This window comes from Gavialis gangeticus, unplaced genomic scaffold (assembly GCF_001723915.1).
Source record: "Gavialis gangeticus isolate Ggan-Ray unplaced genomic scaffold, GavGan_comp1, whole genome shotgun sequence".
In the NCBI taxonomy this organism is placed as follows: domain Eukaryota; kingdom Metazoa; phylum Chordata; order Crocodylia; family Gavialidae; genus Gavialis; species Gavialis gangeticus.
Genome location: NW_017729024.1, coordinates 13,061,169 through 13,075,016, shown reverse-complemented (window position 1 = coordinate 13,075,016; position 13,848 = coordinate 13,061,169). Strand labels below are relative to the sequence as shown.

Below are 13,848 nucleotides of genomic sequence, written 5' to 3'. Positions count from 1 at the left end.
GGGGCGCTAGGGGAGTTCACGGCACCCCTAGGTCGCGTCCTGCCACAGTTACTAATAGCTATAACCAGATAGTTTTATGATGGCCTCTTCAGGCACATAGCTCATGGTTTTGCATTTGGTGTTAGTCAAGTCTGCCATATGCATTAACTCTTCTGGAAGTGCTGGATGTTTTTAAATCTGCGGGCCCTGATGCTGTCCACCCACAGGTGCTGAGAGAGCTGACAGGGGTCATTGCTGTGCCCTTGACTCAGCTGTATGAGCGATCGTGGTCCATGGGCCAGGTGCCCGGAGACTGGAAACTAGCTAATGTGGTTCCCATTTATAAGAAAGGGAGAAAGGAGGACCCAGGAAACTATAGGCCCATAAGCCTCACATCGGTCTTGGGGAAAATCCTTGAAAAAATTGTCAAAGATCACATCTGTGAGGGGCTAGTAGGGAAGATCATGCCCAGGGGAAATCAACATGAGTTCCTCAAAGGCAGGTCCTGCCAGACCAACCTGATGGCCTTTTATGACCAGGTAGTTAAATCCCAGGATGATGGTGTTGCCATGGATATAGTCTTTCTGGACTTTAAAAAGGCCTTTGACACCGTCTCTCACCCCATTCTCATTAATAAATTGAGTGACTGTGGCATTGATGCCTACACAATTGGATGGGTCAGAAATTGGTTGATTGGGCGCACCCAGAGTGTTGGTGGATGGGCTGTCCTCGACCTGGCAGAATGTGAATAGTGGGGTCCCCCAGGGCTCAGTTCTGGGGCCTACACTGTTCAACATCTTCATTAGCAACTTGGACGAGGAGGTGAAAAACACATTGTCCAAATTTGCCAATGACACCAGGATGTGGGGAGACATAGGCACGCTCAAAGGGAGGGAGAAGCTGCAATTAGATTTAGATGGACTACAGAAGTAGGCAGATAATAATAGGATGGGCTTCAATGTAGATAAATGCAGGGTGCTGCACCTGAGAAGGAATCCACAGCATACAAACAAGCTAGGGAGCTCCCCCCTTGAGAGCACAGAGGCGGAAAGGGATCTTGGAGTCATTATTGACTCCAAGATGAACATAAGCTGCCAATGCCAGACCACAGCCAGCAAAGCCAACCGCACCTTGTCGTGCATCCAAAGCTGTATCTCAAGCTGGTCCAGAGAGGTGATACTCCCCCTCTACGCGACATTGGTCCGGCCTCAATTGGAGTACTGTGTCCAGTACTGGGCACCGCACTTTAAGAAGGATGTGGCTTGCCTTGAAAGGGTTCAGAGGAGGGCCACCCGCTTGGTTAGAGGGCGAAAGGGCACGCCCTAAGAGGAGAGACTGAGGGACCTGAACCTGTTCAGCCTCAGCAAACGGAGGCTTAGTGGGGATTTGTTGGCTGCCTACAAACTCATTAGGGGATATCAGCAGCCAATAGGAAGGGTCCTATTCCCCCCAGCAGCACCTGGGGTGACAAGGAACAATGGCCAGAAGCTGCTGGAGAATAGGTTCAGGTTAGAGATTAGGGGGCACTATTTCACTGTTAGGGTGGCTAGGATCTGGAACCAACTTCCTAGGGAAGTGGTCCTCACACCTATCTTGGGTAAATTCAAAAAGAGGTTGAATGAACACCCGTCTGGGGTCGTGTGATTCCCAGCATGTGCTCTGGCCAGTGGCAGGGGTCAGACTAGATGATCTATTTAGGTCCCTTCTGATCCCAAACTACTATGAAACTTTGTGGAAAAGTGAGCAAGTCTGAGCTAGAAGTCATTAAAAAATAAGCAAAAAGAGTTTCCCAGTCACTTCTCAGAGTAAAACCACATTTTAAGTCAGAATCAGGAATTATAAGGAGGACAAGGCATATCACAGTTTGTTCCATTCACTTACTTTCTCCATCTCCATCTTTATCAAATTCTTCAATCATAGCCCGTAGCTCCTCATCTGTCATGTTTTCACCAAGTTCTCTAGCAACACGTCGTAGGTTTCGCAGGCTTATTTTACCTGAATCATCATCATCAAATAATTTGAATGCTTTGAGTATTTCTTCTTGTGGATCTCTGTCCAATATCCAGTCTGTCACTAAAAAGTGGGAAATATGGTTATTATTTATTTTTTAAAATGCCACTTGCCTGTTATCACAATGCTTTTCTAGAAGCAAATTAAGCCTTTGGCTTTTAAAATTAGCTCACTGGCTCAAATTTCTCTTAGTCCTTAACCTAGGCATTTTTAATGTGCATCTCAAGCTTAAATATTTCTAGCAATTAATTGTTATTGCACTACTGTACTGTTGTTGACTTTTTTTCATCTCTTCCTTTCAGTTTTAGTGGCAATACTGCACATTAGGGTAGGGACCCAGTGAAGACAGAATGGTTTAAAATTCTCTTTCCTGTGCAGTCAAGAAATCAGATTTGGATATTAAATGCTTGCTGTATCTTAATGAAAGGCACCAGTTGTGAAGTGCAACATTTACTCTAATGCAACAGAAAATGTAACTTTGGTTTTAGTGACTTTAAGTTTTGCTTCTAAAAAAAATGAAGACAGAAAATCCAAATTGCTTCAATATTGTGCACTGTAGATTTGGTAGTCCTTAGAAAGGATGGTTAACAACTATTCTGCCTTTTTTTGTTGTTTGAAAAGTGACTTAATAATGGTCACTTCCTGTTGTTTCATATTTTCTGGACATATTACATAAAAGAGAGTAAGTCCCTGATGCAGATCTATCAACAATCCAGTAAAAATTGCTGCCATAAGGCACTAGCTTACAGAGCATGATGGTAGATAGCCATTGTATAAATACTGAACTTAGACAAAAACGATTAGAAATGGTCTTCTTACTAATACAAAATATTCACAGGGTAAGGAAGTGTAGCTGAGAACTAAGGACAGTGTAAACAGAAATCTGTTTCGGGTAGACAGCCACAGCACATACTTCTTAATAGTGCATTTTGCTCTCCTCCATTTCTTCTAGTTCTGTTTAATATCCGTATACCTCCTTATTTGTGTTGATTTATCTTTCTACCTGGCAGTTTAGCCTCACTGTGCTTTTGAAGAGTAGTGCTCCCCCACCATATCGGTCTGTACACAATCCTTATCTGTTGGAAACTCGTGTTGAGGAAGAAACTCTAAGTCAATGGTCTCCAAGCTTTTTAAGTAGATCACCTTTGGCATTTAAAAGCAACCCAAGATCTACTGTGTGCTGCCACCACCACCCCCTCCCCGCCCAGTAGGGAGGGATGGGGAGAAGGGGTGGGGAGGAAGGGGGCAGATCAAGACAGTGAGAGAATTATTTGGGGGTGTGCCTCCCCAGCAGGTAAAGTCCCACTTGGCCAGAGCCCCACTCAACTTACCCCTGCTCCTGCCTCTGCAGCACTGTTCCTCACAGCTGGGGCCTCGATTTAGTCCCCACCCTTTCCCCCCCCACAGACTGACTTGCTGGGCTGCGGTATGCACGTGCATGTACGTGGGCACTCAGCCCCCCACCCCAGCCTCGGATCAATCCAAGAGGCTCTGAGATCTGCCACAAGAGACTCCAAGATCTACCCGTGGATCGAGATCCACTGGTTGGTGACCACTGCTTTAAGTTTACAAAATGTGTAGATGAGAGTTGTTTACTCCTAAAGTTTGTAAGATTCTATTAGTTGCTAAAGAGGGAAAAGCAGTTGGGCCTTAAGAATCTCAAGGTAACCAAAGGAGTTACAATAGAAAACTTAAAGACAAAAAAGCTCAAACCCTACAAGTTAATGAAGGGGTTTTTACTATACACAGAAAGACACTAATTCAGACCAGTTTAGTCTGCCTTGATTATTCCTTTGGTTATATCCATTTGTCAGTTTCTGTAATATAAAATGAAAAAGAGGCAAAATAACTTGTCATGTACAAATATTTTGCTAGTAATTGCTTCAGTCAATTCTGGAGCCAGCAGAGTAAAAATCTTCACACACTCTGTACCTGCTAGTCTTGTATTACAAGACTTGCTATTTACGACTTTCATCAAGCCATTAAAAATACTTCACCCCTGCTGGGGCTTACAGAACCATTTAGAAACTGCTATTGTTTGCAGATGGAATGCACTGTCTGGTTTAGTGAACCTGACAAGAAAAATTCAGAGCTAAACTCCCAAGGATCTTACTGCAACTATGCTGAAAAATTGCAGGTTTTTGATTTAGCTTTAAAATAACTACTTTTGCTTAATAGTATTAAATCATTTGAACCATGTAAATGTGTTATAGGGACATGACAACTGAGATTTATTTAAAGAGTACTACAAAAATACTAATTGAAACATATTAACGTAAAAGATGAAAAATATAAAACATTTGTAAATATTAAAAGCAATACCTTTGATCTTTTATATAATACTTGCCTATATAAATCAAGACAAACTACTGGTATACTTATATATTTTTATGTAGCTCATTCTTGTATCCATGTGAGTAAACAACAACATTTTGTACTAAAGTTGGTAACGAAGATGGTTAAAATTTATTTTTCCCCTCTGTATAATTTACTTCACAGGAGGCCCAAATGGACTCATGTATAGTTTACTGCGCTTACTCAGGCACTTAAATATTACCTTTCCCATGGCCTATATTCCCTCACTCCTGTTCTTTCAGCTAGAACTTACATCACTTATTAATTCAGGAGAAAGAACCTGGTTAACTTAAGCTGCATTCACTTTCACTAGAGCTGTATAGGGCTCAAAGTTCTGAGATAATGTCAGATAAATATATTGGCTTTCCATGCTGTAGGTCACAGCTGTCCAACTAGCGGCCCACAAGAGGTTAACATGTGGCCCACATGCCACAGGGGTCACACACTGCTGGCACAGCCTGCAGGGCAGGGCCACACACCACTTGACTGGAGGCTGCATGCTGCCATCACAAATTGCCAGGCAGGTGAAGGTAGGCATTGCTGCCAACTGAAATTGGGCAGCCCTGTTGTAGATAGTTAAATCTACTTGAACTGTTTCATGGCCTCTCTTGGCACTTCAAAGTACACATGATAGGAACAGGAACAAACTGAACAGAGGCTATACTGAACAGGAGGGATAAGAGAACCCCCACAGAAAAGTGAATATGTGAAGGAAAGAGAAGCCCCACACTCCCAGAAATAGCATCTTCTGTCAGTCATAAAGATATTGCCCCTACAAGAATTTATGACCACATTTAGATGCAGTAAAAACAGCCAATTTCACCAAGTGAAGAAAAATGAAAAAGCCACCCTTAAACATATGAGATAAATATTTTAATATTTATTATCCTAGGTCTCTTATTTTCCTTTAAGATTTCTTTCCAGTGATTGGGAACCTGCATTCACAGTCTACTAAACTGAACACCTTACTTCTTAAAGCACTCTTCCCAATCCTCCTGAATCTGCTGCAATGGCAGTATCTGTACTTACCTACGTTTCCACATGGAAATGTATTTACTTCCTGGGGTACGATCTGCCCCAGTTCAATACATTTGTCATTGTAATGTTGTTTTAAGTTATCACTTACAATTGTGCCCCATCTTAGCTTTTTAATCAATCCAATATATGGATCATAACTAATCCCTGATTTATTATATAGATTAAATTGGTCTTTAAACCCAAGGACATGTGTATCAAAATTGTACTGATTTGTTTTGAAGTTTCACAAGGGCATAAAAGAAAATGAATATAAGATTTCTGATATATGATTTTTAGTTAAAACAAGACTGAAATTTTATAAATTTAGTAACTAATAGAAACTATGACAAAAAACTTTGATCTCCTTACAAAGAAAAAAATGGCTCACCACATGAAATTCAAGAGTGTTCTGAACAGAAAGGTATAGGTTTGAGAAATGTAAGAATTAACAGCAGCTGAATATCTTGAAGGGTAGTGCTTAACAGCTAGATCAGTTTTTCTTACCTTTGCTACAATATAAATCCATATTAATATATTACTACTCTCTGTTTACATTACTACTCTTCTTTTTGGGATTCTGACATGTTTCAATGCCCAATTACTATTTTTTCCATCACATCAAGAAAAAGAATCCTATTATGCTCAAAAGCAGAAGAGTCATGTCTAGATTCCTGCAAAGTAGAGCTTTCCCTCCAGCACCAGTATGAAACAAGAGTGAAACTGTTTACGTTGCTAGTCCCCTATAGGCTGGTGCTGTGGGAAAGGGCTATATAACAGAAGTGTAAATGAACTTAAACTGCTTTTAATCTTCTATTACAGCTCGGGGTGACACGAAGAGAAATATTCTGACTGAAAACAGAAGGGAGCAAGATAAAACAAGAGAGGAAACATTTGCATATTGAAAAGAACTTGAAAATACAGAGGGAGAGCAAAAACTTGTTAAGTGCTAGTGAAGGAAAACAAATCCTTATTAAAATTGCCCATTACAAAAATCACGGAGTCTTTGAAAGAGCCTAGGGAAAAGATTGTTCTTCATCCCTATCTAAAACCCTGCTCTTGTCCAGCTGTCTGATACTATTAAGAAACAGAAGTTGACAAGCTGCTGGCTCCAAATTAGCACTATTCCTGTACACCAACTTTCCCCCACTGATTTTCAATATGTACATAAATCAGATACATACCAACTTCATTAAAATCTTCAAATGTGATTTTTCCTGTTGCTTCTCGATCATAATCTTTAAGTATTTTTAGCACATCAGCCTTTTTTACATCAAAACCCAAGGCTCTCATTGCCACCTTTTGGAATAAAACAGAAGTACAACAATATGCCAATTTCAGACTATATACAGCACAGTTTCCTTTTTCCATGAACCAATATCTAATTACCCAAGACAAAATGTGTTTAATGTGGGGAAGGAAACACTTTATCAAATAAATGTTTTTTAAAAATAATAAACTTTTTGGATGTAAAGCATTCTCTAAAGCACTAATTACAGGAGGATCATACAGAAAAAACACAAAAATTTTACTCTTTTGGAGAATTCATAAAATGCGTTAAATCTACTGAGCAAGAAGAGATATTTTAAAAAAATTTATTAGAACAACCATAGCTCCTTTAACATGGAAATACCAAATAAACACACACGTTTTAATGGGAAATGATCTCTATTGCAACTCCAAACAATTGCAAATTATCCTTCTAACACTAAATTAAGGATTTTAGTATGCGGTCTAAATTAGAGGTAAAAAACCTCCAATCCAACAAGATGTGTTTATTCAAAGTCTGTAACAAATGCAGGTTTTCTAGGAAAGAGGTTACCTTATGTACCTATTCCTCAATTGTAATATTTTCAGGGGCACAACACAAGACTCCCATACCTAATCACACAGCCATGGAACTAATTTTAACCAGTAATGGGAAGAGGGAGAGAACAAGTATGTCCTTCAGTCCTAAAGGATATTAACATGCTGAAGGATATTAAAGATGCCCAATATCAAAAGTGCCCAACTGTTCTCTGTCTTCAGGAGACCTAATGCAGCTGAGCTTTGACATAGAGGGAAGAAAGAGGGGGGAAATCAGCATGCTCTGTCAAGGTAAGACATTTAAAGAAAAGGAATTACATGCTTCTTTGTTCCATAGCCATGACAAAGCCAGAGTGTAGGAAGCTAACTAGCAGTTTCCCCTCTCTACAATGTAGTAGAGCTGAGAAGCTCTACTAATTACATAAAATATTAACTATCTCCCCAAACCAGTGTCCATCCTTGATGCACTAACAAGAAAACAGTGATTCATTAAAATAAAAAGGTGCACCAAACTCCACATGCTGCCACTTAGAATCTGCAACAAGGAGGACTGACCAGCAGAGCCTCAAACTCCAAATCAGGGTGGTGGTTCCCAGGAATGAAGTCCTTAAGTGAGAGGGAGAGCAGGGAAGATTTCCAGGAGCTTTCTATAAATTTAGCAAATATGAACTCTGAGAATCAATGAGTCTCCCCAAAGGAAGCATAGGTTAGTAGACACTAGCCCCCCATTAACTGTCTAATACGTTTATTTCACATCTCATATAAGCACACCCTTTGAAATCAATGGGTATTCATGACAGAGCAAGAACTTTAAAATATTTTGTACTTATGGGTGTCAGGCAACTTTGCAGTTACCTTCCTCCTAATTTGCATTCTTTCCAAAATGATGAGCCCTGGACAGTACTCAGACTCCTGGCAATTCAGAGAACTACTGCAGCCACCACTGCTATTTCACACTTCTTTTTTTTTGGTGAATGCACATCTGGGACACACAAGTGCACACCTGATCCAATTCTGAAATATAACTATTCCTTCACCAAAGTAGGAGTCCCTAAGTGCCAAGCACTCCTGGTAGTATGGCCACTTGTTTCAAGTGCCTAAATGTGGGCTGAGCTCTTGTAGATATACGGTTGTAAATTTGAAAAAAATTACTATTAAAAAAACAAAACAACTTACCTTTAATTCATGATAATCTATTGCTTTATCTTTGTCTGCATCAAACAGTTCAAAAGCATCTTTAATTTCCTGCTTCTGTTCTTCAGTCAGTTCTCTTCTTTTCTTCCTTTTAGTTTTGTCTACTGCAAGTTCATTCCTATAAGATAAAAAAGAACACAAAATTCCTGAATTCAATGTAACTGCTGGTGAAATTTACCTTCAAAATATTTTACACACACTGACAACTGACCAACATATCTGAAAGGTAAAATATAGTACTGCCTTTTTTCTTTTACAGCTGAAGGAAAATGAGAAAAAGAAGTTTAAGTGGGTTGCCCAAGGCCAAAAAGAGCTAGCTAGGATTATTTCTTTATATAGACTTACAATAAAGTATATTTAATTAAGAGATACTGGGCTCTTCTACACAAGACATTTACTGTGGAGTTGCCCACGTAGCTTCACAGTAAAACATCACCATCTACACGTGTGGTGCTATTAGGACAAAGTAAACTAATTACCTCTGCCATAGGATAGTACTGCCAAACTTAAGTAATATCCTTCTGCAAAGGTATATACTCCGCTGCAACACACATGTAGACACTGACCCAGCTGCCTGAGGCTAGCCCCACACTAAAGCTCCCTCGTGTCCCAGCAAGCCCCTATGCAGCACACTGAGCCAGCAGCAGAGCAGCTCTGGGCTGGCAGCCTAGCCCCTGGGGCCCCCTGCCACCTGGGGCTGCTTAACCCTGGCTCAAAGTTCTACAGTGCCTGGTGCACATGCAAACAGCACACCCAGGAGCAAAATCTCTGGCACAAACTACACCCAAACTTATTCAATCACCTTAGTAGCACATGTAGATGTGCGCACTGTACCAAAAATACAATTTGCATGTGTAATTAACTGCATGTACAGCTCCATATAATATTTTATACGAGGGTTGTCCAACTGGTGGCCCCAGGACTGTATGTGGTCCATGAAATGTTAAATACAGCCCCCCTGAGTCCTATCCCACCGCTGCCCCTTATGTGCTCCAGCCATAGCAGGAGCAGGGTCTCTCGGCTCCCACTACCTGCCCTTTCCTCATGGGATGGGATGGTGCTGCACAATAAAGTCTGCAGTACCAGGGAACCCTGTAGCCCAAGGTACCAGAGCGGCGTGGGAGCCACCTGCAAACAGGAGCCCCCACTACTGCAACCTCCAGTTGCTTAGATGTTAGACAGCCCTGTTCTACACCACCATAAAAAATTATAATCTCTCTACATCTGACCACCTTAAATTCTCACCTTGTCCCTATATATCCAAAAGAAATAGGGTAGGTAAATAAAAACCCATTTAAAATTAAATTTGAAATGGTGACAATATATGTTAAGGCCTGATCTTATTACATACAATTATACAGTCAAAGATCAAAATGTCCAAGTAAGATAAAAACATGCCTGAAGTGCTATCCCAAACTGCAAGAACTTGCAAAATAACAGCCCTTTTTTTGCAACACTGAATTATACCCTACAAAAATCTAAAGATGGCCAATACGTGATGAAAAGCTCAGAAAAGAAGCACATAATTAAAAGGGATACTTTAAACAGGACAAAAATGGGCTAACGTGGAGACCTGAAAGGACAGCTTAAATGACATAGTGCCTTAAGTGAAATTATTCACCAGTGTAGGTCTAGAAGAAAGCTACCGGAATGTGTAGACGGCTGCAGCTAGAGGTTCAGGCAACATACAACATACTGCTGGAGTCATTTAGCTTGGTCCTCCAGCTATTACAGCAGTTTACAGTAGAAAAAAGATCCTGTTTTTACTGATGGGAGCACTGATGATGTGAGCTCCAGCTCACAAAAGCTTATGATATACAATGTAGTTAGTCTATAAAGCTCAAATCTACCCTGCTTTCTGCTTGACTTCAAACTAACATGGTTAATGACATGCCTCAGTACAAGTTTACATAACCACTAAACCTCTACCAATATTTTGCCTACAATTCCTGCCCCAAAAATGCTACCACAGGTGGGATTTGAGAGTAGTACTAGTAACACTAATCAAAAAGATCTTAAGAAGCATTTTGCAAAGTAAACAAGGCAGTTTACTAAAGAGCTGAAAACGTGAAAATGCTTTACAGACTGAGTTTTAAAATTAATTTAAAACAGACATTTTAATTTATGTTATGTGGAAGTTTTTTGATCTCTGGTTTATACAGAAACCATGAAACAACGAGCAAGCCTGCATATGTCAGCCAACATTGCTAATATACACTCGTTTCCCTCTGCACTGCTAGAACCAAGATGTTCTTCAGAAGCACGGAGACAGTAGGTGCATTGCATGTGATCCTGGCAAATGAAAGCTGTTAAGATGATAGTGGTTGGTACATTTTGCTGTGTCAGTAGAGTGGAACTGGAGCTATGCACACATAGGATGTCCACTAATAGGCTTGTGCACACAGAGATTTGCTGGCCATTGCAGATGCATGCACTAGTATGGCAAGGGTATTCAGATTGCAGGGAATTATGAAAGCATGTGTAATAAGGGACTACTAATTGCTGAGTCCACAAGAATGTTTACTAGAGACAGTATGTGTTGAGTCGTGATGAGAGCATTGAACATGGATAAGTGTATATATCCAAGAAAATTTGCTTGGGGGGCATGAGGTATGTAAATAGGTTTAATTCAGGTTAGAGACACTGACAGTATATCCAGATAAATCTGCTTAAACAATAAGACTAACAAGTTGTGTATGGTGATGTTTGTTTTAATAAATTACAAGGTGGTGTTACTCTGAGAAAATGTGTACTCTGCGTGCACCCTTCACCCATGCCCAAGGTTATTTAGTGCAATTACTGGAAGATGGGCACATTTTTATAGTGTTTACTTTAAAAGAATTCAGTGAGCATGGATTCATTTGCAAAAGCAATTCTACACTGCACACACAGGCATTTGCTTCTAGAGTAATGCAGTGGTGTGATAGGATGATGATGTGATGCTAGAGCGGTCTCTCAACCAGGGTGCACTGAGATCCTTTCAAGGGTGCCACGGGCTGCCACACAATATTAACTCTTAGGTATGCAAAGATGATTCACAAGGTAAACCCAGAGTTTTACAAATAGGAATCCATACTGTTAAAACATTCAGACCTGTTGTGGTATTTCTGAGTTATCTGCAACACAAGAATTGCTCCATAATTTTTCTGTAGTTTTAATTTATTTTTATTTTTTTGACTAAGAGCTGGCATTTCCTGAGGAATGTCTCCAGTCTATTAAGTGTTTTGAATCTAAAAAAGTTAAGATCCACTGTGTTAGTGGTGTGGTGGTGATGTGATAATGAGACGTTTCTTTAAAGGGGAGAAGTTAATCACACCTGCAGCTAGCTGGCTGTTCAGTGCGGTTTACAGACCATTACACATAAAGACGGTTGTTTGACAAGCACCACTGGAACGATGCTGAGTAAGTGCATTAACAATCACCACTATATAAGCACATGGGGAGATCAATCCATGAAAAGCATTTAGACATTTACTGTTGGTCCTGTCATAAGGTGCTTCTCTTCATCTGGGGGGCGATGGGGGGGGAGGGCAGGGGGAAGAATTCTGATGAATTCCCTTCATTTTATCTCTGGGCTGACCTTAGTCTGGACCTGATGGATGATGACTACATCCATCTCAGAATTTGCTTCTGCCCAGCGTTCCTCACACTGCTTACCCGAGAGTCCCTACAACCCTTTGTCAGACAAATACATCATCCAGGCAGACCGTGTACCACAAGCCTTCCTCAAAATCTTAGCCTCTGCCTGGGATTCATTCATTAACCTCCAGCAGTGTAGCCGTACCATCTCCACACACCGGAGTGTGGCAGAGAATCTGCCCAGAGCCTGCCAAGCACCTTGTGCAGGCGATAGGCACAGGGAAAAATATTATTTGGTGGGATTGAGTAACTATTTGCGGGGGGGGGGGGGGGAGAGAGAAGAGAAAAAAATTTTTTGGGGGGGGTGGTATTTTTTTGGGGGGGTTTGAAAAATTTTTGGGGGGGGGGGGGGGGGTAACCCTTGCCCCTCCCTCCCAAAGGGCTGTTGTAGGCTTGGGGCATGCTGGTGCTGTGCACAGTGGTGGAGAAGCAGCTCCACAAACTTAGTTGGGGGGGGCGGTAAGCCCCGTTAGCCCTGGCCTTCCGCCAACTACGGTGCAGGTAAAGGAGTCTTTAAGGGACCGCTTCAGCTGGTGTAAATGAAAGCAGCCCAAAGGCTGCCGCAGGGCTTCAGTAGGTTAGAGCGTGGTGCTTGTGAAGCGGGTTGCAGGTAGCCTGAGGACAAACGGCGGGAGGGCAGTTCTGGGAGCATCCTCCACGCAGGCCTCGTGCCGGTGGCGGGGAACAAAACCGCCGCGCTCAGGAGCCTGAAGCGAGATTAAGGACAAGCTCGTCACAGCAGGCGCCGCGCCCACCCGGCCCATGGCCAAGGGCGGCCTGGAAGGGACATTGGCAAAGTCCTGGAGCACAAGTAGATGTTGTGCGGGGCACGAGACGAGGATGGAGGCCCCGGGTCGGAGCTGGGGGAGCCGAGGCCGAGGACCGTGGCCCCTGCGGGCTGGGGATGCCAAAGGGGGGCACTTGCTTCTTCACCCGCCCGGCCAACAGCAAGATCCCCGGGCCGCCATACCGACCTCAAGGCCAAGCTCATGGTCCCGCCCCCGCAGCCGGCCACACCAGACCGGGCCGGGCCTCGCTGGCTTCCCCCGCCGCCGCCGCCGCCGGGACTCGGGCCCAGCAACGCCGCTCCGGCTTCCCCTTGGAAACGCAATACAACCAACCCCTCGCGCCCCGCCACGGCTACTGTTCCTCTGATTGGCTGCGCCGCAGCTTCTTCCCGCCTCTCAGAGCGCGCTTCGCGCTGGCTAGCTCATGCGCTTGTCAATCAGCAGGGCCGCGTTGGGTCTGTTGCTGCGTTTTTACCCGTCATGCTTTGTGGCCTCGGCTGTTGGCCGGGGAACTGGCGGTACCATTGTGAGTGGAGGGGGGGAGCGTGGAAAGAGGCGGGAATAGTTTCGGCGGCGCGGCTGCGCATTGGCAGGAGCCAGAGCCTTGGAAGCCGAGCGCAGCGGAACCCGAGCTTCCCCCGCGGGGTGGGGGGAAGAAAGGCTGGGCGGGTGGTAGGGCTGCATAGGCAGCGGTGTTGCTTGGTGGACGGTAATTACCGTATTTACAGGATAATGTCAACCCTTGTACGATCAATAATATTAAAAGTGTTCAAAGTGTAAGGATATTGGCTATCCAGAGCGTGGGTCTAGAGGCATAGGCAGACAAAACTCTTGGTGCAGAGACAATATATATTGTTAGGCCAACTGAATAGTTGCAAAAAACCCCCCAAACAATTATTTGCAAGTTTTCGGACCCAAATGCTGTTAATCACACAAAGGACTGAGAATTCAAAGATTGTAACATTTCTCCTGGGTAGAAATGAAACTTCGTATTGCACAGGAGAACTAAATGATGGTATGGTTCTCCTGGTGTTGCATAAATTGCTGATTTTATCCCCTGGAG

At 42.8% G+C, this 13,848-nt stretch overlaps 1 protein-coding gene across 3 annotated transcripts in view; it reads right to left on the bottom strand.

Moving 5' to 3' along the window:
• The window catches only part of CETN3 (centrin 3), an 88,746-nt gene extending 75,637 nt beyond the window's left edge, over window positions 1–13,109 (bottom strand). Inside the window, exons 1-4 of one of the 3 annotated variants that reach the window (XM_019516896.1) lie at window positions 12,972–13,109; window positions 8,341–8,476; window positions 6,543–6,657; window positions 1,861–2,052 (exon numbers count right to left, since the gene is read on the bottom strand). In XM_019516896.1, the coding sequence (XP_019372441.1) occupies window positions 1,861–2,052; window positions 6,543–6,657; window positions 8,341–8,476; window positions 12,972–12,988 (460 nt within the window). In that variant the 5' untranslated portion in view covers window positions 12,989–13,109. The remainder of the gene's footprint in view (window positions 1–1,860; window positions 2,053–6,542; window positions 6,658–8,340; window positions 8,477–12,971) is intronic. The other 2 variants (XM_019516899.1, XM_019516897.1) reach the window with 2 other exon arrangements.
• Window positions 13,110–13,848: the final 739 nt, after the last annotated feature.